We start from the raw sequence: 23504 nt of genomic DNA on the forward strand, positions 1-23504 counted from the left end.
ACCTTTGTTTACATTGCTAGTTAAGGCTATTTAGATGGGTCAGTGTCTACGAAGCTCTAGGGTTAATGAGCTATACGCAATTTTCTAGCACCTCTTCTGCTTAAGCGTGTACATTCTAATTTATATTAAAATTAAAATAAAGTATCAAGACATGAAGTATATAAAGAAACTAAATTGATTTGAAATGAAGGATTAGATGAGAAGTTTTCTTCATTTTTTACCCGACTCCACACAGAAGTTTTTTTTTGCAATGGTTTTCATTACTACGAGTCTTTCAGTCTTTTATCTTAAATACCAGGACATTGCAAGCAAAAAACGTTGAAGATAAAATTTTATCCCTCGGAAATATACCTCGTATTTACATTGGTAAATAAAAAACTCTTGTTTGTAAACAAAACTGCAACCCCATTGAGAAAATTAATTGATATTACTCTACTAATAGTTAGGAAATGCCATTGAAACAACACTTCACATGAAATATGAAAATAGATCGCCAAGTAAATGTGGAAACTTTGGACAAATGAAGTAGATACTCCTTCAAACTTATTCGAGGATAAAAGATAAAAATATCTAAAGAACTTTCACTCTTGTCCCACTTATTTACCCTAGTTTCTAGAGATACTTTATTAGGAAAACAGAGATCTGAAAACAAAATAGAGTTACTTTCGTCTTCATCTTTAATCGAAAGTTAAAATAAGAAACAAAATGTAATTCAAATGTATCACAAAATTAACTACTACTTGTATGTCAAACACTATTCTTTCCTTTCTTTGCCTTTCCGATAATACTGATAATAGTTATTGTAATAATCCAGAAAGAATTAAGACTAAGTATTAAAAAAGTCATTATGATGCACCTGTTTCAAGAAACTGATTTTAATAATCATTTAATGAAACAGCTAGCCTGATAACTAATCATTACTTAGGTACATCTTACCTTGAAATTAGGTGGAGAGACAATATTCGTAAAGCAACATACAGGGATTGGAGACAATACTGATAATTCTGACTGATACTGATGATTCTCTCTCTGTAAGAATGGGAATCAAATAAATTCCAATCTCGGCCTTGGATCCTTTGCTCCAATCGAATTCGTCAAAATTATACGGTTGTAGCTTTTAGGCGCATTAGGCTACAGATGAACATTTTAAAGAATATAAAAAATACGAATAATAAACTTTAATCGAAGAAAACTTAATTAAGATGATTATGCGAAAATATTTGTAGTTAAAAAAAAAAAACACAATTTTGTCTACTTAAACTTAAAATCAGCAATATTCGTTGAGGACAGAATACAGTTTCTTTCAACTGTATATGGCCCATCTGGAAAAAAGACATGTATCTTAAACATATTATATGACAGAAAAAATTCTCATCTCTCAAGTCACAAAAAAATAATGATGATTCTGCCTTCTTGTTTTTGTTTCTTCTCTTACCTTCTTGGAACCACTGTGTGGTGGGTATTCCAGACTCCAGTCTAGCTGCAGTAATAGCTTCTCTCAAAGCAAACGCTACTACCACTGCCATGCATATTGGAGGCTCACCAATACCTTGTCACAATAAAGAAATAATTTGAAACAAGACAATAGATCTGGATATAAAAATCGTTTCGAACAATAAATTGTACTTACATTTGGAACCAAAAACAGCATCATCAGAATAGGAATTCTTCCTGAAATAAACTCTCCAATCCTGAGGTACGTCTCTTGCAAGCGGCACGTGGTAGTTCCAGGTCCGGTCTGTCAGCAGTTCTCCATTAGGAGTATAGACCAGACGCTCACATGTCCAGTAACCCACACCCATCATAAAGGCACCTTCCACCTGAGAGAAGTAAGAGAAGAAAAATCAAAGAATCCCCCAGTAAATACGATAGAGACACAACAATTACTCTGAATTTTCTCCTAACTTAAAGGTAAAAGCTATTCCATATTTAAAAGAACACTTACTTGACCAATATCAATTTCAGGACTAACACTCTGTCCCACATCTTCACATAGATCCACTCTCAACAACTCAAACTCTCCAGTCAGCACATCTAATTCCACTTCAGCTACCGTAACTCCATAAATTACAAAAGGATATGCTTCATCCGTTCTCGTGAACCCATGGGTTTGCAAGTTCACATTGTCATTATATGCTTTGGTTATCAATTCTACCCAAGAAGGATTGTCCATCTGATCTCTGATAGGTTTTAATCTATCCAACAATTCTTGACAAGCTCTTCGTACTCCCACAATTATATTTTGATTCACAATACTGCCAGCTGATGGTGAACAATTTGGAGCTATCACTGTATTGTTCCCTTTCACAATGATTTTATCAATAGGAATGTTAAGCATATATGCTGCTACTTGAACAGCTTTAGTATTAATTCCTTGACCCATGTCTATGCCTCCATGTGTTATGGCTACGGAACCATCTCCTCGGAATACTGATAAAGTAACAGTCAAATTGAGTCCCGCTATCGGGGTCCATCTTAGGAAAGAGAATCTCAAACCTCGCTTCTTCCATCTGTTCTGCGTGTTAAACTTATTAACTACTGCTCGTCTATTAACGTAATCAGATTTTATAATTATATCGTTGACCATTTTTTTCATGTTACTTTTATATTTATCATCCAGGTTGGCTAGTCTCACTTCTATGGGATCGAGACCCATTTCGTATGAGATGGTTTCCATCAGTATTTCAGCCATTGCCACGGCTTCTAATGTACCTGTTGGTATCAAAATTAATATTCTTTATTATCTAATTAAATAAAAGTCATAAAATATTAATTTGATTGCACATGTTAATTTTGATGATAACTCTATAATGATTTTGATGTTTCTATTCAAAAGCCTTACCAGGTCCTCTCGTCCAAGTATTCTTAGCCACATCAGTAATGGTATTGTAATTCTTGTACGACCAACGTGATCTGTTGTACGCATTATTGAATTGGTCAACGCCAACATAATTTATTATAGTTCCGTTTAGCAAGTATCCGACATTCTGGAATATTCTGTAGTCTATGTACTGTAAAACTCCATTGCTGCTTACACCAGCCTGCAAGATACATAAATATTTTACATGTTCATGTGCAACATAAATTAAACAGAATATTAGGGTTTATAGACCAACTGCTTCCCAAATAGTACCTGGAAATCAGTATAGCAAGGTATTCTCTTCCCTATAGCCCTCATATTAGTTGTCAAAGACTGAATGATACGACATGGTCTGTTAAGCTTCTTGACTACTAACGCTGCTGCTATAGCTCCTTGGACACAGCGCGATATTTTGATACCAAATGCACCACCGACAAGGCTGGTATGGACATCAATCCTAGAAACATGCAAATAAATTAAAGTTAATCAACAAAAATCTTTAATAAAAAATCAAACTATTCATACAAAGTCAATTGTAAAATATAATGACATACTGGTTTTGATCCATATTTAAGGCTCTCGATATCATCAACTGAACTGCTTCCATCCATTGCGTTGCGCAGTACACCACCAGCCCCTCATTAGATGGTTTGACGACCGTGACCAAAGTTTCCATAGAATAATTGTATTGGCCATAAATTTCACTCTGCCCTTTTATCACTCTGTCAACATCTGTACCTTTATCAGTTGCATCAATTGCAATATATAGCGACGATCTTTTTGGATCTTTAATGGCATCCTTAAGTTTCACAACTGGTTGTTTAACATTTTTATATGTAGCTGTAACTAATTTTGCAGCTCTATCAGCAATATATCTGGTCTCTGCTACAACAATACCAATCGGTTGGTTTATATATTTGACGGAGCCATTCGCTAAAACTTCTTCGTTACCATTATATATTACGGAGTCTGGAGGAGTGAAGGAGTTTATTCCTGGTATGTCTTTTACTGTATAGAATGCTATAACTCCTGGGTAAGCCAAGGCCTTGGTGGCATCGATGGATACAATATCTGCTACTGCGACCGTGCCAAGTGCTAGAGCACAAAATACTTCATTATGCTGCAAAGGCTGATCTTCAGTGTAGAAGGCTTCCCCTGCACATTGTATCTACCAGAAAAACATAGTTATGACATATTACTATCAAGAATTTCATAAAAGTTGAATAATATTGTTGAAAAGAAGTTAGATACAATACCTTCTTTAAGGTCTATGACCGCTATTATCTATTATAGAAGAAATGTGTCTTTTGTCAAGCATGTAAGAAACATGGTATTCTGAAAAGTCAGATAATAAAAGTCCACATATATTTATATTCTGTTTCACTGTTCCCTTCAGGTTATGGGCCCAGGCACATGATCCTGCAAGGCGATAGTATCCTAAAACAGTGAAACAGTAAAGACTGCATCGTAAAGACTTGTTCGTAATACAAGGAAGTGCAGGAAGGAAAACGGAAGATAACAAGATATCACATACAGGGTGGCCCATCCATAGGCGTCCAAAAGAAAAATTTTGAAGCTCTATGCTGTGGGGTATCCGAATCACCCCCATGTACATATGTTCAGCGATTTTTTGTAGTTTAGGAGCTAGAATTGTTTTTAATTTTTTTCCGTAATTTTCATTTCAACATTGTTTTTTCTATTTTATCTCGTTTTCCTAACGTTTACGTCTGCAGAAATGTGGAAGAAACTTTGTACTATTTACGAACAAACTTCCGAAACATCATCATCAGCCTATCGCAGTCCACTGCTGGACATAGGCCTCTCCAAGTGCACGCCACTGAGATCGATTTTCGGCTTCTCGCATCCAGCTCCTGCCAGCCGTCTTGCGCAAGTCATCACTCCACCGTGCCTGAGGACGTCCTACACTACGTTTGCCGAGGCTCGGTCTCCACTCTAGAACTCGTTTACCCCAACGGTTATCGGTTCTTCGGCTAATATGGCCAGCCCACTGCCACTTCAGCTTGCTGATTCGGTGGGCTATGTCGATGACCTTGGTTCTCTGACGGATTACCTCATTTCTGATGCGATCCCTCAGAGAAACGCCGAGCATAGCTCTTTCCATAGCCCGCTGAGCGACTTTAAACTTGTGGACCAGCCGTACCGTCAGTGTCCACGTTTCGGCTCCGTAAGTCATGACAGTTAGGACGCACTGATTAAAGACTTTTGTCTTTAGGCACTGTGGGATCGACGATGTTAGGACTCGACGTAGCTTCCCAAATGCAGCCCAACCCAACTGAATTCTTCTATTCACCTCGTCCTCAAAGTTGTTTCTACCTAACTGCAATGTCTGCCCGAGGTATACATATTTCCGAACAACTTCGAGAACGGCGCCGTGTATCGCAATCGGTTCCGGTAGAACATGTTCATTGAACATGACCTTGGTTTTGTCCAAGTTCATCCGTAGGCCGATGCGTAGAGAAGATTCAGCCAGGTCGTTCAGCATCTGTTGTAAGTCCTGCAGCGTTTCCGCCATGATGACGATATCGTCAGCAAATCGCAAGTGAGAGATGTGTTCGCCATTGATGTTGATGCCGCGTCCTTTCCAGTTCAGCGTCTTGAACATATCCTCCATTGCATTAGTGAACAGTTTCGGGGAAATAACATCCCCTTGTCTCACTCCTCGATGCAACGGTATGGGCCTTGTTTGCTGATTCTGTACTTGGACGCACATTGTAGCGGCTTCGTAGAGACATCTCATCACTTGGATGTATCGCCAATCTACTTGACAACGCTGCAGGGACTCCAGAACAGACCAGATTTCAACCGAGTCAAAGGCCTTCTCATAGTCCACAAATGCTAGACACAGGGGCTGATTATACTCTTCGGTCTTCTGTATAATCTGCCGCACTGTGTGGATGTGGTCTATGGTGCCGTATCCGCTCCGAAACCCAGCCTGCTCCGGTGGTTGGAATACGTCGAGTCTACGCGCAAGTCGGTTCGTGATCACTCTTGAGAACAGCTTATAGACGTGGCTTAGGAGGGAAATGGGTCGATAGTTCTTCAGCTGGGTTTTGTCTCCCTTTTTGAAGAACAAGACGACAACACTCCTACTCCACGCCTCTGGAGTTCTCCCTTCAAACAGGACGGCATTAAAAGCTTCTGGAGCTCCCCCAGTACGGGCTTACCACCTGCTTTTAATAGCTCTGTTGTAATGCCATCCTCGCCAGGGGCTTTTCCATTTTTGAGCTGTCTCAGAGCGATCTCGATTTCGCCACTGCTGACTTCTGGCAGGTCTTCGGTGGAATGGCGTGTTAATGTGGCTCTAGAATCCTCATTTCCGGGATCAAGTCGAGATGCATGCGATGCGTATAACCGGCCATAGAAATTTTCCACTTCCGAAAGGACTGCCGGCACCGAAGAAACGACTTCTCCACTTGTTGTGGTCAGCTTCGTCAAGTGGCTTCTTCCAAGAGATTGTACGAACACCTTTGACCCCCGATTCAGCTCAATTGCTCGTTCAATGTCAAGAGTATTGGAGCACCGGAGGTCGCGACGTACGTGCTTGTTGATCTCTTCATTTAGAGCCCGCTTAGCTGACGAAGTGACAGGCGGGTTTTCACGTCGTTTCTTCATAAGCCCTAATGTCTCTTCCGAAAGCTTTGATTTCTTGCCCTTACGCTGCATTTTACAGAATCTCGAACCTTCCTCCCTGAGGATCCGAACCACATATTCGTGGTTCTGGTTAACGTCTGTTGTGGTTTCCACGGCGGCAAATCGGTTCTCCAGATTTGACTGGAAGGTTTCGGATCCTGTCATGGTTTGGAGCAGTGTTGGTCGGAGCCTGGCCTTCATCATACGGAAACGTTCGGCCTTGAAGTTGATATTCAGAGAGCCTCGGACAAGTCGGTGATCACTACCGGTATTAAACCTATTGATCACGGAGACGTCCGAAACAACTGTACATATAATCCAACAACGTTTCTTTCAATATAAATATGAAGACGAAACGGACATGTCCACATTCTTATCGAAAATAGAAGAACTGAAAAGTCAATTAAAGCAGATGGGAGAAAGTATTTCCGAAAAATTCATAATAACTAAGGTGTTGATGTCACTTCCAGTAAAATACCAATATTTTATATCCGCTTGGGAATCGGCGCCAGAAGACAAGCAGACTTATGACCACCTCGTTGCCAGATTACTCATAGAAGAAAAGCGTTTGTTTGTCCATGTCTCAAACGGTGTTCTTTCAGGCTCATGGCTTTTGCCAGTTCTATTTAATACGTAGGCTGCTGTATGAATACCCTCTGCCCATAGCGTTTTAGGTAAACCCTTTGCACACAGCATTGTTCTAGGAAGAGCGACAGAAGTTTTCGTCCATATCCCAAAGCAAAACAGAAGAAAGTGGGACCCAAAGGGAGAAAAGGGAATAATGGTGGGGTATGGAGGTAAAGGGATATAGAATATATTTTCCAAAGAAAAACAGCGTGGAAATTTGAAGGGATATAGTTTTTCTAGAACAGACTGAGAAGAAGAAAGAACAGTTGGTAATGTTGGAAATCGAAGATGTTGGTCAGGATAGTACATCCAGTGAAAAGGTAAACGACATAAAGCAACAGTTCAATGAAAGTGTAGAGCTGAAGGAAGCCAAACAGCCGGAGGCAATTTTAGAAGTATCTACAGATAGTGACATGAGTATGTATGTACCATGTTCAAGTGACGAGGTCTGCAGCAGTGAAGAGGATAGAGTATTATCTCCTCGCAGAAGTACTCGTATAAGAAAACAGACCTCCTTCTACAAGTGTCACTATGTCTCCACTCAGGAAAATGAGCCTTTAACATTCAAGAAGCCATGAAAAGGCCAGACGCTAGTAAATGGCAAGAAGCCATAAGCAGAGAACTAGAAACCCTGAAAGAAAATAATACATGGGTTGTCTGTGAAAAACCTGTGGATGCAAAGACTGTAAGCAGTAAATGGGTTTTCAAAATTAAAAAATCTAATGGTAATGTCCAATATAAAGCTAGACTAGTGGCCAGAGGCTTTGAACAAAATGATCTGTTAAGTTCGTTTGAAATTTATGCCCCTGTAGCTAATTTATCTACTTTTAGATTGTATGTATGGCTACAAAATTTAATTTACCTATTTATCAGATGGATGTAACAGGTGCTTTCTTGTATGGCAATATTGACGAGATAGTTTACTTAAAGCTACTAGAAGGAGCTTATAGTGGTGATCAGAGTATTGTTAAGTTGAATAGATCGTTGTACGGATTAAAAAAATCACCTAAGTATTGGAATGATAAGTTTAACTCAGTAATAACAACAGAAGGTTTTGTAAGATCACAAAGTGATACTTGTTTGTATATAAAACATAATGGTGATGCCAAAACATATGTTTTGTTATATGAAGATGACCTTTTAATCTATGGTAACAGTGATAAGGATATATCTGTTCTTAAGTCTGTGTTGAGCAAAGAATTTAAGATGAAAGACTTAGGTTTAGTATCTAGTTATACAGGTAAAACAGGACTTGCAAAATAGAGTAACTACATTAAGTCAAAAAGAATATCTTGAGAAAATATTATTAAGATTTGATATGCAAAACTGTAAAGAAATGTCTACCCCTATGGACCCTAACTTTAATGTCAAAATCTTAGAAGAATCTAGTGAGACTGTAATTGATAAATCTATTGAAAATAAATGTAGAAAAATGATAGGTTGTTTGTCTTATGCAGCATTAGGAACTAGGCCAGATATCTGTGTAGCTGTGTCAATTTTAAGCAGGTATCAAAACAAAGCAAACAATGTGTTGTTAGCAGCTCTTAAAAGAGTTATGAGATTTATTAAATATACCATTAATCACAGATTAGTGTATAAATGTAATAATGATATGCTAGTTGGATACTGTGATGCTAACTGGGGAGGAGATTTAAAAGACAGGAGGTCAACAAGTGGAGTTTGTTTTATGTTTTCAAATTGTTTAATTTCATGGAGTTCTAAAAAACAAGTTAGTGTGAGTCTGTCTTCTACAGAATCAGAATATGTGGCAATTAGTGTGGCTGCAGCTGATGCTTGTTGGCTAATAAATTTATTAAAAGATTTTAGTATTGAGAATATTTGTCCTGTAGTATTGTTTAGTGATAATCAAAGTGCTATAATGGTTGCTAATACTGATAGCGTTAAGAGATTGAAACATATTGACATTAGATATCACTATATTAAGGAATTAATTAAGAAAGGCAAGTTAGTTTTGAAATATGTTAAAGCAGAAGATCAGACAGCCGATATTTTTACAAAAGCCTTAAATAAGAATTTATTATTTCGATTTATGAATAAGTGTGGTTTATATGACGCTTAAGTTATGTTTATGTTTTTATGTTTTGTAATGTAATGCTATGTTATATGTAGGTATTACCGTGAAGGGGGGTGTTGAAAAGAAGTTAGATACAATGTAATACCTTCTTTAAGGTCTATGACCGCTATTATCTATTATAGAAGAAATGTGTCTTTTGTCAAGCATGTAAGAAACATGGTATTCTGAAAAGTCAGATAATAAAATTCCACATATATTTATATTCTGTTTCACTGTTCCCTTCAAATATATCTATACTAATATTATAAAGCTGAAGAGTTTGTTTGTTTGTTTGAACGCGCTAATCTCAGGAACTACTGGTCCGACTTGAACAATTCTTTCAGTGTAAGATAGCCCATTTATCGAGGAAGGATCTACTTTCTATCCGGATTCGTGCAGAGGTTCCCATGGGATGCGGGTGAAACCGCTGGCAGAAGCTAGTTATGTATATACGTTGCTTACCAAAGCCTCGCGTTTAGGTATAGGTTGAGTTATAGGCCATACTGCGTGGTTGATGTCAAAGACCTGTGTAGCCTTAGACACAGGTCGAGTATCAGGCAAGTTGATTGCTCCAGATTCGAAGCGAGCATTAAGACTCGTCTTAGGAGCCAGTTTCAGCAGACCCTGTAAATTTTTGTAGCGTTATAAACTTGTTTTGAGTGTAATACAGTACCCGTGAGCATAATTAGTCTAGCCACGATAATTAAGCAGAGATAACAAAATAATTAACCTACATTAATTGCATTATGCAAAATTGTCAATTTATTGTGTCTGTTTTTATGTTATCAATTGAGTCGAAATGCTGCAATTGTTGCAAAATTATACACTCACACATATATACATAGAAAAATAATGCATGGAAGATTACGTTCAATTAATTATGGCTTACCTTGTAAAATAATCCCAAAGCAACTTTTTTTCTGTATTCCACGAATGGTGCTGGTGGATTATCTTCAACAATTAACTCATTCTTCAAGATTTTTAGAGCTGAGCTCAAAGTCTCATTGATAAACAGTTGTTTTCCAACAAGATACTGCTCTGTAGCCGTGGCCCTATAAAATGCTGGAGAGAGGGCTCCGAAAACTATTTTTGCAGATTTAACTGTAATATCTTTATTTAGTCTGTACATAAAACCAGCATTTATTAGAGCTGAGGCGTTTTGGGACCGAGGCATCACCTGAAATGATAGCACACTTGAAATAATCCCAGCTGTATCAGGACCTAACGTTCAACTGTTAACATTTAAACTTCAAGTAGGTAATATAACTTTTCTTCATGTACCTTATAAGTAACCAGGTGATGATCATTACTTAGCGGAGGTAACATCACGTTCCATATTACACTGCCTCTCATATTGAATTTTAGAAACTGTTGCATCGTCAGTGATTGTTTTCCTTTCATTTTGTTCTCTAAAATAATAATATAAATTAATGATAATTCAAGATTTTTACTTTTCTCTATGCATCTGTAATAAAAATCTTACGTATAGTGACTTGTCCCCCTACTGTTTCCAAAAGCAGGAATATGTCTGATGCGAACCAGTTATGTTGGTTTTTTATCATAAGATTCCCTGCAATTGATGCCACCTAAAATAATAAACACGTCTGTGTTAAAATACCTATCGCTTTGTAAAAGTAATCACTTATTATTTCATAACTTACATTTCTAATTGGAATATGTGCTACTTTAAGGACATGCTCATAAAGTTGGTTTAGATACCTAAAGAATTCTTTTTTTGCTACTGTTTTTAGTATTTCCAAAAACTCCGTGAGAGTGGTCCCAGCGTTCACTATAAGGTTCTGGTCTATTGTATATCCTCTCAGTTCTTGAACTCCACTTATGTCTATTAAGACACGAGGGTACTCATCTATGGGATAAACTCCTGCAACATACATTATGTATCATGCATAAAATAAGGTATGTGGAAATTACACACATAAAATAACTTTCTTGAAGATGTCTTACCTTTTGCAGTGTTTCCATTTACAAGCATATAAGAATTATCTCCCTCTTTCTGCAAAATCTTGAATATGTCCTTAACTTGTTGCACTCGGAACCAAAGTCTATTATCTTTTAACTTGATTTCAATAATTTGTTCTTTCATGTCTTCTTGACCCACAAAACACCAATCATGATCTTCACAATCACTTTTATCACAATGTTGTCCAGTTTTTGGGCAAATTTGAAGGTCTTCAATATCTTGTAATTTAACCTGTCTTGAAGCATCTTTGGCGTACTTTTTGAAGGCGTCTAGAATTGGTCGGTAGCCGGTACAGCGACACACGTTGCTTCCTAAATACTTTTCTACTTCTAGCATTGTTACATTAGGATTTCCTTTGAGGATACTGTAAGTTTAGTATAGTACTTGTTTTATTATTCATATTTTGATTAGAGACGCACAAGAAAATATCATATATGTTTTGATACTTTTGTTGTCTCGGCCATTATTTACAATAATGAAAATAATTCATTTGTAAATATACAATTTTTGATATATCCAACACTAGCGACCCACCCCGGCTTCGCACAGTATAACAGTATTTCCCCACTATTCCGTAGTTTTGAAGATTTAAGCGTACATAGGGACACGGGGAATAAGGATACAGGGACAGAAAAAGCGACTGTATTATATACTATGTATGTAGTGATTACTTACCCATACATAGACATAACCCATCCCGGGGAACAATAACCACATTGCGAACCGTTCTCGTCTGCCAGTGTTTTCTGCAGCTCATGATAGCCCTTCAGTCTGTTGCCCAAACCCTCAATAGTGATTATCTCCAGACCGTGGCAAGATGTCACTGGTTTCATACACTAAAAGAGAAAAATAAAAGCAACAGAATGGCATAGAGTACCTACAATATTTTGATCCTAAAATGTGCAAAACTTCCTCTTACACTCTGTCAGACAATTTATGATCTGGATAGCATGTAAAGTTTAGTATATTAAAGCGAAAGATTGCTTTTTGATGATGATTGCTTTTTCAGCAATCAGTTTTTTCATCATAAAACTTATGAAAGAGTTATATAATAAAAAAAAAGTTGTATTCACTTGTTATTATTAAAAGTAAATTAAGATAAAATCAAAATCAAAATCAAAATCAAAATCAAAAGTCATTTATTCAAAGTAGGCTGAAAATCAGCACTTTTTGAACGTCAAATCTACAAAAGACAGCCCCCAAAACGCCCGCCCTTCACCACTTCCTATGTGTTTTTGCTGGGAAGAAGAAGTGGTGGAACAAACTCCCCAGCAACACAATTCTGTCTGTATGGTTTGAAGAACCGTATACAAAAAAATAAATAAAAATATCACTCAAAATTATACACATAAATTTGTATAAAAAAAAAAAACAAGTAAACATGTAATCATGTTAGCTAGTACACACCTTTCCCATACCTATTACTCAAGCAGCTACAAAAAAAAAAAAAATGTCGGAAAAAAAAAGAGAGAACATAATGCCTCCATTCAGTGAAAATAGGTATAGTTTTAGGGCGTACTCAGCGACATGCGAAACACGACGTGTTTTTATATATATAATATATATAAAAAAAAAAAAAAAACAAATTTACAACATAAACAGTGAAAACGGTGAACTAGGACTACTGTTCAAATCAAAAGTCATACACATTATATTACGAGTCAAGAAAATATGTAGTCAGCAAGACGACCTGGTACCACAAGCAGCACCCGTTCACGAGCATAACGCGAGGATCAGCCATCGCCCCCCTCGCACATTTTTGAGGGAGGGAGGCAACCCGACCACCGACGCTACCGCAAGCAATACCGTCTAAGGGAGCATGACGACTTGCAACCACATAACAAGAAAACAGTTAATACTAATAGTTTTACAGTCGCTAGTAAACCATTTACAAAATTGCGAAACAACTCATCGTGAAAACAGTACGATGGTGATAATCTGTCTGTATACATACAAAATGGAAAATGTCACGTATAAAATAAAAGTAAATCACATCAACTATCAATGATAACTCTTGAAGCTGTCCGGTGTTTAACATGAGGACCAACTACTCTTATCGTTTATGTAATCATTTACAGTATAGTAGGCTTTCTTCGACAGAATAGATTTGACTTGGACTTTAAATTTATCAAATGGCAATTCTAGTAACGACTGAGGAAGTTTATTATAAAATCGTATACCTAGCCCCTTAAATGTTCCATGCACCTTGTGAAGCCTGTGAATGGGTACGCACAGTTTATGCTTGTTCCTAGTGTTGATACTGTGGACATCACTTTTCTTAGTGTAGAGATGAATATTCTGCCTAATATATAGTATGTTAGCAAGGATGAATTGAGATGCCACAGTAAGGATACCTATTTCTTTGAAAAGCTCCCTTAAGGAATGCTTGCTACCTAACTGATATATTGCACGAACGGCTCGTTTCTGTAGTACGAAAATGTTTTCGATATCTGCAGCTTTGCCCCACAGTAGAATACCATAGGACATAACGCAATGAAAGTAACTAAAATAGACTAGTCGAGCTGTGTCTACGTCAGTGAATTGTCTTACTTTTCTGACGGCGTAGGCAGCAGAACTAAGCCTTCCCGCGAGGCTAGATATATGCGAGCCCCACTGTAGCTTTGCATCAACTGTTATTCCCAGAAACACTGTTGACTTCACAGTTTCAAGAACTTCATTATTTAGGATAATATTAGGTCCTAAGTGTTTCACATTAGGCAAGGTGAACTTAACACATTTAGTTTTTTTAGCATTAAGAACTAAATTATTTGTTGTGAACCAGTGCGTAACTAAGGAGAGTGCACTATTCACTTCATCAAATTGCTCTCTATTCCTATCAACTTTGAAAATGAGAGATGTATCGTCTGCAAATAATACTATATCACATATATTTTTCAAATGGAACGGTAAATCATTTATATATACTAAGAATAAGAAAGGACCTAAAATAGAACCCTGCGGCACGCCTAATTGAACTGGTAGGCCTGAAGATTTGACACCGTTGATGTCTACGCATTGCAATCTATTATTTAAATATGATTCTATGACGTTCAAAGCTCCGTTTTGAACGCCGTAATAACGTAACTTGCGTAAAAGTGTGTCATGTTGAACGCAATCAAAAGCTTTGGAGAGGTCGCAAAAGACTCCTATTGCGTTTTGAGAGTTTTCCCATGCATTAAAAATATGTTTTAAAAGAGCAACACCAGCATCAGTGGTCGAACGACCTCGAGTAAAGCCATATTGTTCACTATGGAGGAGGCAATTTACATTAAAATAACTGAGCAACTGCTTGAGTATTAACTTTTCAAATATTTTACTAAACGCAGGTAGAATTGAAATTGGTCTAAAATTACCAATATCCGACTTGGTTCCTGATTTAAACAAGGGAACGACTTTACTTTGTTTCATGAGGTCGGGAAATACACCAGCATCAACGCATTTATTGAATGTGACAGCTAGATAAGGGGCAACAATGTCAATTATATGACTTAAAAGTTTAATGGAAATACCCCAGTAATCACCGGTGTTTTTTGCCTTGAGAGTTTTGAAGACATTGACGACGTCTTGCGGCGTTACATGCTCAAACTTGAATAAGAAGTCACACTTGGGTACACAACTACGCAAAAGCTTCTCAGCATCAGTCGAAGAAGAATTTAAGGAGCGAGTTGTAGCTATGGGTATATCGGCAAAGAACTCGTTAAAGGCTTTTGCTACGTCGTCCGCATGACTAACAAGTTTGTTATCGATTAAGATCTCCAACTTCTTTTCATGCCTGACCGATTTACTAGTTTCGTTATTTATTATTTTCCATGTAGTTTTAATTTTGTTATTTGACTTTTTAATTGTATCGCTTAAGAATTTAGATTTTGCGATATTACAAACCTTTTTAAATAATTTAGAATATTGTTTAACATAACTAACAAATGCATCATCAAATTGATACGTTTTTATTTCATACAGCTCATACAGCCTCGCTCTACTTTTATAAATACCTGTGGTGGCCCATTGATTAAAGTTGGCCGAGGTACTTTTAATTTCCAAAGTTTTGGTTTTAAATGTGGAATCAAATTCTTTCTGAACAATACCGAAAAGTGATCCATAGATGGCATTAGGATCCTCGTTGTTAATAATGTTGGGTTTAATTTTTTTAACTATATTACATTTAAATCTGTTACAACGACTAGCTGAATGGGGCCTGCATTCAATTTTAAGTGGACTCGTATGAATTACCATGGGAAAACTCACTTTTTGGCCACAGTGGTCGGACGTGAGGTCGTTAAAGACTAAAGTATTATTTGATTCAACAGAATCGGTAAATACATTATCGAGGCAAGTAGAAGAAGACTCCGTTATTCTCGTTGGTTCATAAAATAAATTCACTAAATTGAAAGACTTAAATAAGTTCAAAATTCTAGTAGTTAATGGAGAAGCCTCCAAGATATTAACATTGAAATCACCACATATAATTTTACATTTCTGACTTGATTTTAATTTATTAAGTGAATCTTCAATTACCGATTCAAATATACTGAAATCTCCCTGAGGGGGGCGGTAAACGCAGATTATAATATAACGCTCAAGTTCCACACAGGACAACTCTATAGTGCGCTCGATAGAAAGTTTAACTATATCCGGGCGTTTTTTACATTTTAAATTATTTGAAACTAGAATCAAGGAACCGCCTCGAATAGCCTTACTTCTTACAAACGCACTTTGTATTGTGTAATAGTTATCATTAATAAACAGTAATTCATGCTCTTTTAACCAATGTTCGGTTAAACACAAAACATGAACATTATGGGTCTCCATAAATAAACTTAACTCTAACTCCTTGCCAGATAAGCCCTGCATGTTTTGATGTACAACATTCAAAACATTTGACTCACCTGTTGTCGTGCCTAATAGTTTAAACTAGTAGGCGTATCAATAGTAATGTTAGTAGTATTACTAACAATATCCGAAGATACATGACAAGTACCTGTGTCAGTGTGTATATTATATGCTAAAAGATTAGCAATATGTCGTTTACAGCTAGGTGGCAAATACATAGAATGTTCAGTTAGTTTAAATCTATTGTCGAATTGATTAACATCAAAAACTGAAATAGATTCAAGACGATTAATCCTATTGTACATTAACATATTTAGGTCGAAAATGTGCCTATTTTGTTCCTCAGTCAAACTGTAAGAGTAAGGTAAGGCACCTATTATGAATTTACATTTATTTATTTCACTTAAATGTAGAACAAGACTAACGCATTCTATAATATCTTTTTTTGTAACATTAAAGCTATCTCCATAAAGTAATATTATAGTAGAATAGGGGATTAGCTTTGTCAATTTAATAGTATTTATTAAGTGGCTAAAACTGGCACCAGGTAAACAATTGTTAATTACACATTGTTGCGAACACTGATTAAATATACTACCTAATCCTTGACCAAATTTGTCTGAAAAAAATGTATGTAACACTTTTATTTATAACTGTAACAGAATCAGAATTATGGGTAACAGCCACTTGAGTCACCTGTGGTGCAGGGGTAACAGACTGGGGCTCAGGTGTCGGGGAGCAAGTACAACTACAGGAAAGGTTATTTGTCAATGACTCATACCTCTCTGCATTGCACCTCACTATGTCTGCCAACTCACAGGCCTCCTGCATGCGCACACTGAAATCCTGTTGTGAAGCTTCATATTTGTGGAAAATATCCCTAAGACACATTTCTTTAACATGAAGCTCCTCCTGTAAGCGCTGTATTTCAGTGTCATGAAATGACCTACATACGTCCAATTCTGATTGACAAAGTCCTAAATCACTAATTAAACTAATGTTCTTTTTTCTAAGGAAATTATTTGATTTATACACTTTTTGTTTCTTTAAAGATTTTCTAATTTTACCTATTATTCTATTTAGTTTTAAATATTTTTTTATTTTATTATGTGATGTAAATGTTCTACTTTTAATTAAAGTGTCATTGGTCAAGTCAATTGTTACAACTGGCTCATTACAAGAGGGTCCGGACAAACTACCAACTAACTCATTGAAAAGACTGCAGGTGTTCGCAGACTGTTCACTGGATTGAGCAGCTTCCAACTGTGTGATGGTGTTGTGGGCCTTGCTTAGCTCAATTTCCAGTTCTGAGATCCGCCTTAATGCCAGTTCATGTGTGTCATTACATTCTTGAAAATTTGACACAAGTTGACGGAGGTGACTATGTTGATCAAGTATGTCCATATGCTGGATATGTAATTCTGCCAGTTGGTTCTTAAGGTCAGTGTTCTTGTCTACTATACGTTTGACTTCTACCTCACTATCATCCCTCTCCTGCAACAGCTGATTGCACAGGTTTGTTTTGGATTCAAGTTCCTTAAGCGCAGCCCTCAACTTTCCATCCAAGAGTGCAGCACTGCGGGTCATCATGATGGTAACTTAACCCAAAGGCACCCTGGAATGTTAGAAGAGACAGCTAAGTGAAGGAAGAAGGAGAAAGTTAAGAAAGTTAAGACTCTAAGTAACTTGGGAAATAGGGGAAACTATTTATTGAAATTAGTAGGTATCTGTTGTACATTATTAAGAATATTTAAATTAATTAAGTTAAGTACTGGAAATACCTATAGTTTGAATTATAAGAATAAGAATTTTGGGAAATGTATGTATAATGAAATGTAAGAAAAATTTTAAGATAGAAAATAAAAAAAATATGTTGAGGGTATAATTTTTTTCTTTGTGATTTGAAAAAAATAATTAACTTTAATTGTAGAATAACAGACACTTTAGGTAGGCAACTGTGATATTATAGGCTAAGTTATCGTACACTGAGCTGTTATATAGGTTTCTCAGTTACTGTTGCTTCAATCAGCTGTTAAAAATAAACTTTTTACTTTACAACAAAGCGGGCTATTATGCTATTGCTTACACCGCTGAAGACTTGTATAATAAGAAATCTGCGTCTGGAAGCAGGTATCGGACTAGATTAGACTATATTATAGTGAAAATATTGAATACTCCCCGGGTTTCAATGTTGGTTTCAAATCCATCCGTTGGGATGACAGCCGGTTCCTTTATTGTTGATTTCATGCACAATCTCGCAACGAAATCACTCACAAACGCGTGTACTTATATCTATTCACAATATCTATCGAATTTAAGGCAATTTACTATATTAAAAGCACAAAATATATTAAAATTTAATTTTAAAACTAGCACATATTATTTTGACAACTGGCTGCCAGTGTTGCCCTATATATTCCCCATACTTACCGAATTGATAGCATACGGTGTACCAAAAGGCTGATGATGAGCAGCAACAGTACAGGCACCGCAGCCACCTTCTCGACACATGTACTTGGTGCCGTAGAGACTCAAGCGGATCCTCAAGTATTCCAGCAGTGTCAGGTCTGAACTGACGTCACTGCCCACTGTGCAGCCAGAATAATACAAGACTTTTTAGTAGACACGAAATATGATGCAAGCCACAGTAAGTCGTGGTCAGACTATTTATGTTAGCGTTTTTCATTTTTACTACTATGTAATCATGCACAGTATCGTCATACAAAAAAATTAAACCGACTTCCAAAAACACTAAAAAGCAAAAAAAAAAAAATTTTAGGTGCATCGGCCTAGAAGACGGTGTCTAATGGATGTTACTAAGTTAATTTTGCCACCGACTTCTAGGCCGATGCACCTAAAATTTTTTTTTTTTTTTTGCTTTTTACTGTTTTTGGAAGTCGGTTTAATTTTTTTGTAAAAAAGTTTTTTATTTACAGCTTTTTAGTGATACGAATAGTTCTTATCAATACAAAGAATATAAGCCCAAATACGAGGTATTTTGCGCTAAGTCGTGTCAGAAGTATAGAAGGTATAGTTTTGTCAGATTTGGATGCCAACAAGTTATTTAATCGACCACACGACGACAGGGCGTTGGCAGAAATAACGAGTATAAGAAATATTCCTTCCAATACTTAAACGTCGGTAAACATTTCCATTTAGAATATCCTTAAACTGTTTTTTGTCTTCACTATCGAATCTACAATATTACCCATCTCAGCTTAAAGTGCACATCAATACGAATAAAATAAGCCCAAACACTATGAGCTGCTATCGACCATTAAGGAGTTCCCTAAACTGTACTGCACCTGCATCACTGACCTTGCTGTGGTAGTCATAACCCATCTCAGCTTAAAGATCTTGTCACCACGAATAAAATAAACCCAAACATTATGTAGCTGCTATCAACCATTAAGGAGTTCCCTAAACTGTACTGCACCTGCATCTCGGACCTTGCAGTGGCAGTCATTACTCATTTCGGTGTAAAGATCTTGTCAACACTAATAAAATAAGCCCAAACACGAGGTAGTTAAGATGTGCCGTTTAGGAGTTCCCTCGATCCTCTGTCGTCTCCATCATCAGATCTGCCCTAAATCTCCATAGTATTGTAGTCTCATCAGATATACACATAAATATAAAGTTTTTACCCCATGCTCGCCTACAATTTTCAAGAGATGCCCTCGATTTCTCAGGGTTTCCACCATCAGATCCTGATCTGATGACAATGGGACCAAATGACAAGCATACCCTTTCAAATAAAAAAATAATTTTTGAAATCGGTCCAGGCGTCTTTGAGAAATCGAGTAACAAACATAAAAAACAATACAGCCGAATTGAGAACCTCCTCCTTTTTTGTCGTCGAAAGTCTTTGAAGTCGGTTGAAAATGATTTTATAGTTCGGCCATTCAGAGAATGCGTTCCTGACACGTCGCGATTGAACTGACGACGTAATAACATTCATTGATTATTGATATAATAATGTTGTTTTAATGCTCCTCAATTGTTAAAACGGTAAACAACCAGCAAAAATATTTTTATCGTAACTGCAACGCCATTGCAAAGTTACGTCGTCAGTTCAATCGCGACGTGTCAGGAACGCATTCTCTGAATGGCCGAACTATAGTTCTAACATTTTCCTAAGTGCGTTTATTTTATTAACCTTTTTATTAAATTTATCATCAAAATGATGTTCCTTATTAAAAATCTATACATATAATAAATCTGTAAAAAAACTGTGTCTGTACATTGAATATATTAAAAAAATAATAATTGGGTGGGGTTTAGAAAGAGTAATGGAGCACAAATCCAAAAAAAAAAATTGTCTGTATGTCTGTTTGTTTGTACACGCTAATCTTCCGAACTACTGAACGGATTTCAATGATTTTTTCTTTGTTGTATCAGTATTAAGCCTGGTCAACATATAGGCTATAATTTATCTTCGAAACTTGAAGACCTGATGCAGAACTCCAACAGACCAATAAAACTAAAAGAGATACAAATATGGTGCCGTGGCAAAAATTGTTTCATTTGATGAGCATTTTCAGCTGAGATAATAAATTTTAAGATCTGGAACACCTGATGTGGAACCCCAAGAGCCCAGCTTCTCTGTACCATATACAGGTATGACGTTTTAGCAAAAGTTGTTCAATTTGATAAGCACTTTCTATTGACTTATACAAATTGAAGATCTAAAACATCTGATGTGGAACTCCAGGGGCCCAGCTAGACTATAGCATATAGAGGTATGACGTTTTAGCAAAAGTTGTTCAATCTGATAAGCACACTCTGTTGACTTATAAAAATTGAAGATGTAAAACACCTGATGTGGAACTCCAGGAGCCCTGCTAGACTATATGAAGCATATGAAGATATGACGTTTTAGCAAAAGTGGTTCAATCTGATAAGCACTCTCTATTGACGCATTTTTCTTTTCTCTCTCACACAAACAAATAATAACGAAGATACAACAACGCTTGAATTTCGTGTTAAGTCTCTGCTTAGTACAAATTTTACATACCTAGACGTGGCGTCACGAGCCTCCACTCTCTAACTTTGTTGCGTTATATCTCATTATTATTTTGTATGTCTCTTCCAGACCTCGGGACTACAGAGTTCCGAATTTTTGGGAGGCAAACGTGGGGCCGAAGCCAACACGCTGAAGTCCTTTTGAGACAACTTTAATGAAATGGTGACACAAAACCGACGATTATCCCTTTATACACTATAGAAATGAATCCAAGGACAATCCCCGGTGGACGTCGTTAAAAAAAAGACAATCCCCGGTTCTGTGCTAAACTATTACTAACTATGGAGGAAAACTACTTGGGCTATTGTGATGGGATGTTAGTGGATGACAATGTATTAGGTACATGTAAAAACGGCAGGTGGAGACTCGCCACCTCACTTACTGGGCCCCCGGGAACCAGTCACTGAATAGCAACAAGAGGGCAACAGGGACATGAGCGGCTGAAGGATGAGGATACCTCGGCGGACTTTAAACGCAGATTACGCGCTCCCTGTGCTTACCATGAGGCACCTACCCTCCGAGCAGGGCTACTAATCCTGCTCTAGCGACTCCACTCTGGACGGCCAAGCCAAGCCAGAGGCGTGAGACCTACCCCCGTCATGGTTCACCCCGACCGGCCGGAGATGGGGGACAGTAAACACTCCCTGGAGAACTCAGTATGCCCCGCGGGGTCGCTACTCCCCGTCATCAGATCAGATGTCCTGCGATGCCTATATCTCATTATTATTGTCGTTATTATCTCAAGAGCCTGTGTCCCAATTATGTTAGGGTCGACTTCCAGTCACGATGCAACTGAGTACCAGTGTTTTACAAGGAGCGACTGCCTATCTGACCTCCACAACCCGGTTACCCGCTCAACCCAACACCCCTTGGTAAGACTTACTGGCTTCTGGCTACCCGTAACGACTGCCAAGGATGGAATGTTCAATGACAGTCGGAACCTACAGTTTAACATCCCCTCCAAATAACGGTCATTGGTATCCAAAATATACGTAGAAAGTACATACGAACTTAGAAAAGTTGCATTGGCAGGCACTTGCCAGACCTGGAATCAAAGACGCACGCTCATACTTAAGAGATTGGTTCTCTACCCACTAAACCACCACGAATTCCACTAAGTCACCACGACTTTGTCATCTATTTAATGTTTTTTTACGTAATATTTTTGCCACACACAACTTAAATGCGGACTAATTTGAATCACTACTTTTATCCCTATGGTCACGTCTATTGCGACTATTCAGATCTTTGATTTTGCTGACCCCGTAGTCGCTGGCATAAGGGACAGGATCCGCGTACGAAGTCGCGGGCAGAAGCTAGTTTCTTAATATTATAAAGCACTACAGTTATTCAAATGTATTTCGTAAAAAGATGCAATATTTACCAGATTGATCCAAACCGTTGACTTTGAATTTTATTCGTTCCATGATTAAGTTGACTTACTTCATCAGCACTTCTAGTTTAACTGTTATTATTTGTCTTAAATACTTTTTCTATAACTTAAACACTTTATTTTAAATATAATTCTTATCGACAGGATGCACGTCAGAATGCAAAATAATGCTCTGAATTCAAGTATATCTATTCAAATAGACGCGACGAATTTATTATTTTTTCGTGATCGTTAACAAACAACATAAAATACATACTTTATTTTATTTTATTTTATTTGGGAAAACAAACGATACCACATTACATAGTTCTGTGTATAAAAAGTAACAAGAGATTGTTTTAAACAAAATCAATGCAGTAACAACAACATTTTCCACATAATTAACAAACAAATATATGCTGTGAGAAAACCTTATTGCTAACTTAGTAATAATAACTAATCTAACATCTTTGCAGTTTCAGACCACTAGACCAATCAGGCTCTACATAAAAACATCAATGTCGTTCAGTACATTAATAACTTTTATGCGAAAATCATTTCTCTTTAAAGTAAATAGATCAATATCCATGAAATGTTCATTGTACAATCGCATGAGTCGTCCAATGGGTGCCCGCTTACCCGCGTTTGTCCGGTGTGGTGCCTGATCAAACAACCGGTAAACGCGCACTCCACGACGATGAATTGATCTTGGGACGATAAATTTTACATCATTGCCTCATCATCATCATCATCATCATCATCTCAGCCATAGGACGTCCACTGCTGAACATAGGCCTCCCTCTTTGATCTCCACAGATACCTGTTGGAAGCGACCTGCATCCAGCGTCTTTTGGCGACCTTTATAAGGTCGTCGTCATCATTGCATTAACAAACATAATATTGTTATGAAAAAGATCATACAAAATCATTATTTGCAGAAGCATTTGTCTCTTCTCAAGTGAGAGTAAATTATACTTAACTAAAAGGTTCTTATAAGGCAAACGCGGCAGTTGGCATCTGAATTGCATGGTCCGTAAGAATTTTCGCTGTACTCTTTCAATGGCCATTTTATATTTTTGATATAGG

At 37.2% G+C, this 23504-nt stretch overlaps 1 protein-coding gene across 1 annotated transcript; it reads right to left on the reverse strand.

The window, feature by feature from the left end:
* Positions 1-1204: 1204 nt before the first annotated feature.
* LOC124636377 (xanthine dehydrogenase-like) lies at positions 1205-22473 on the reverse strand. Its single transcript, XM_047172450.1, has 16 exons — positions 22431-22473; positions 18454-18611; positions 11869-12029; positions 11178-11557; positions 10874-11094; positions 10696-10798; positions 10494-10621; positions 10102-10389; positions 9675-9836; positions 3415-4028; positions 3134-3317; positions 2843-3041; positions 1946-2712; positions 1631-1820; positions 1436-1549; positions 1205-1322 (listed from the first exon to the last, which is right to left on the reverse strand). Exons 1-16 carry the CDS (start codon positions 22471-22473, stop codon positions 1252-1254), a joined length of 3783 nt encoding a protein of 1260 aa, XP_047028406.1. The 3' UTR covers positions 1205-1251.
* Positions 22474-23504: the final 1031 nt, after the last annotated feature.

The sequence above is a fragment of the Helicoverpa zea genome, chromosome 14 (genome assembly GCF_022581195.2).
Source record: "Helicoverpa zea isolate HzStark_Cry1AcR chromosome 14, ilHelZeax1.1, whole genome shotgun sequence".
Classification (NCBI taxonomy): Eukaryota; Metazoa; Arthropoda; class Insecta; order Lepidoptera; family Noctuidae; genus Helicoverpa; species Helicoverpa zea.

Bases quoted from the DNA above. Each gene is read 5' to 3' on its own strand.
- LOC124636377 (XM_047172450.1), bottom strand. From the start codon at position 22,473: ATGGAACGAATAAAATTCAAAGTCAACGGTTTGGATCAATCTG. The intron at 10,622-10,695 runs GTAAGATTTTTA...TTATTATTTTAG, and splicing joins AGGGGGACAAGTCACTATAC to AGAACAAAATGAAAGGAAAA. The intron at 2,713-2,842 runs GTAAGGCTTTTG...TGATACCAACAG, and splicing joins TACTTGGACGAGAGGACCTG to GTACATTAGAAGCCGTGGCA.